This window comes from Bison bison, unplaced genomic scaffold (assembly GCF_000754665.1).
Source record: "Bison bison bison isolate TAMUID 2011002044 unplaced genomic scaffold, Bison_UMD1.0 scf7180017864144, whole genome shotgun sequence".
Lineage (NCBI taxonomy): Eukaryota > Metazoa > Chordata > Mammalia > Artiodactyla > Bovidae > Bison > Bison bison.
This window is the reverse complement of record NW_011494716.1, coordinates 1,474,229-1,476,466: the sequence shown is the minus strand read 5'-3', so window position 1 is coordinate 1,476,466 and position 2,238 is coordinate 1,474,229. Positions and strand designations below refer to the sequence as shown.

Genomic DNA, 2,238 nt, shown 5'->3' with positions numbered 1-2,238 from the left:
TGGCAGTCCCTGACGTAGGTAGCGCGGTCTGTAATGACCTTCACGTCTAGAGTGGCCAATGTGAAGAGCAACAATACAGATAGAAACAAACTCCAGAAGTGTAGAGGGTCCACCATCAGTGGGCTCTGTCCCTGGCAGAAAGAGGCCACGAGACCCTTCCAAGGAGGGACTTTTAACCCCCATTTCAGCCCCAGAATGTGACACGAGCTGCCACCACTCAGAGGAAACACAGCTGGAAGACACGGCGTGTCCTGGAGGCGGGTGTTCTCCGTGAGGCTGTGCGTCTCTGGGAAGCTCATGGGTGCAGTAGTAAAAATATGACCTTATCTCATTTTCACTTTACTCTCAACTTTCCAGGAGAGTGTCCCGCGTAGAGAGCAAGACGGAGCTGCGTTTCGACCACCGCTGGTGTCACCTGTGCTGACTGTAATTTTTATCCATAGGTTTGAAGACATACCTGATAGCGGGTCAGAGAGCGAAGGAGTCTCACTGCAGCTGTTCAGAGGCCTTACTTTCTGGCTTTGAGGTCCTTGACGGCTCGCGGGTGTCCTCAGGCCCTAGGGGACAGGGGACAGCGTCGCCAGGGAGTGTCAGTGACTTGGCGCAGACTGTCAAAACCTTTGATAACCTTAAGGTTAGTTTTTTTTTTTTTCCTACTTCTAAAACATGATATTAATTCTGCAGTAGAACATGTGAAATAATAAGCATCCTTCAGGTCTGTGGCGGAGACTTGGAATGCCCTTTCATTTTTTTTTTAACATTTTAAAATTTAGTATAAGGTTAGCAGCATTTTGCATTTTTAATATCTTTGCTTTTATGATATTTTATGCACCCCCATTTTCTTTTTACACATAGACTTGCTTCTAACTTGAATTACTATTTTCTTTCTCTATGAGCTATGATGTCTTGGGGGGATTTCTGAAAGCTCACGAAACGTGATGATAGTCAAGGTGATTCTCTCAGCGTCTTACTTTGAGGCCTAGTTCATATCTTATTTCAGAGACCACTTTCTCAAGTACTCATACGTCTCCTGAAATCCCGTGTTTTATATAATTATTTTAAGTTTTGTTGGTGTGGGTAAAGCCCGTGCTGTATAGCTCACTGGAAGAGTGCAGGCATGCCAAGAACATTCTAGTAGTTCATCAGTGGGACAGAGATGGCCTGGTGGTTGAATGGCTGCACACATTCCTGTCCTAACAAACCACCAAGGAATTAACACAATGGGCCCGGAGCCTGCAAAGTCACTCTAATGTGTGAGTCGTTCCTCGGACTGATACCTTTTGTTTATTTTTACAGTTTACATATTTGCTGTTTCTTTCTTTCTTTTTTTTTTTAAAGAGACAGTTAAAACCTTTTCACTTCGCTGTTTTGTGCTCTCAAATAACACTGTGATGTGTGGTCAGGACGATGGTCTGCCGGTGTGGCTGTGACCCAGCCCGTTCCCGCGTGTCCTCGTCCATTAACACAGTTAAAAGCTAGCGGTCTCGGTGTTTCATGGTGTGGCACTTGGCTGCAGTGTCCAGCTTGCTTCACTGTGTTGGACTCTGTGGTGCCTCTCCTCCAGGTGCTGTGTGTGGCTCCCGTGTTCAGGTTCGTGGACCGCACGCGAATCGTTTTCATCGTGTGCTTTGCTTCCTTGTGCAGGGTTTCTCAGTCTCGACACTGCTGGTGTCAGCTTCAGGCTCGACTCCGTCGACACTCTGGGTGGAGAACTCTTTGGACGGGGGCGCCCTGTGCGCTGTGTGAGGCTAAGCAGCCTCCCTGGCCTCCCCCTACTGGATGCTGGGAGCAGCCCCTCCTCGCAGGGTGGCAGCCCCAGCCTCTAGGCCTAGCCCCGCATCACCTAGCAGGAGGGGAAAGGTGCAGTCACTCCTGCTGAGGAGGGGGTGTTAGCCCCCCTCCTCCCCGACGCTCTCTGGTGGGTGTGTCACAGTGGGTGTGGCAGAGATTTCCACAATGCCTGCACTCGTTGGAGCCAGCTCCTTTGCCTGGGCGGCTGTCTTCCAGGAGTCAGAGAGAGGAACCCCCTTCCCACGCCACCCTGCAGCTCAGAGGCCAGCACCGAGCACAGGCCAGGCCGGGAAGAGCAGGGAGGGGACCGAAACGTGGCTTCCAAGCCTGGCCTTCTTACCGGAGGACAAAGCGTTTCCTCAGGCTTCCAACTGGGCTGTAGCCAAGTAGAGAAACAGCTCAAGCCAGAAGTAGACGCTTCGTTGCATTTGTGTGCCACTTAAGATG

General features: G+C 50.4%; 1 protein-coding gene across 1 annotated transcript in view; it reads left to right on the top strand.

Moving 5' to 3' along the window:
- The window catches only part of ADCY9 (adenylate cyclase 9), a 113,198-nt gene that overhangs the window by 68,248 nt on the left and 42,712 nt on the right, over positions 1-2,238 (top strand). The window contains exon 2 of the mRNA XM_010840395.1: positions 444-634. Coding sequence (XP_010838697.1) covers positions 444-634 — 191 coding nt within the window. The remainder of the gene's footprint in view (positions 1-443; positions 635-2,238) is intronic.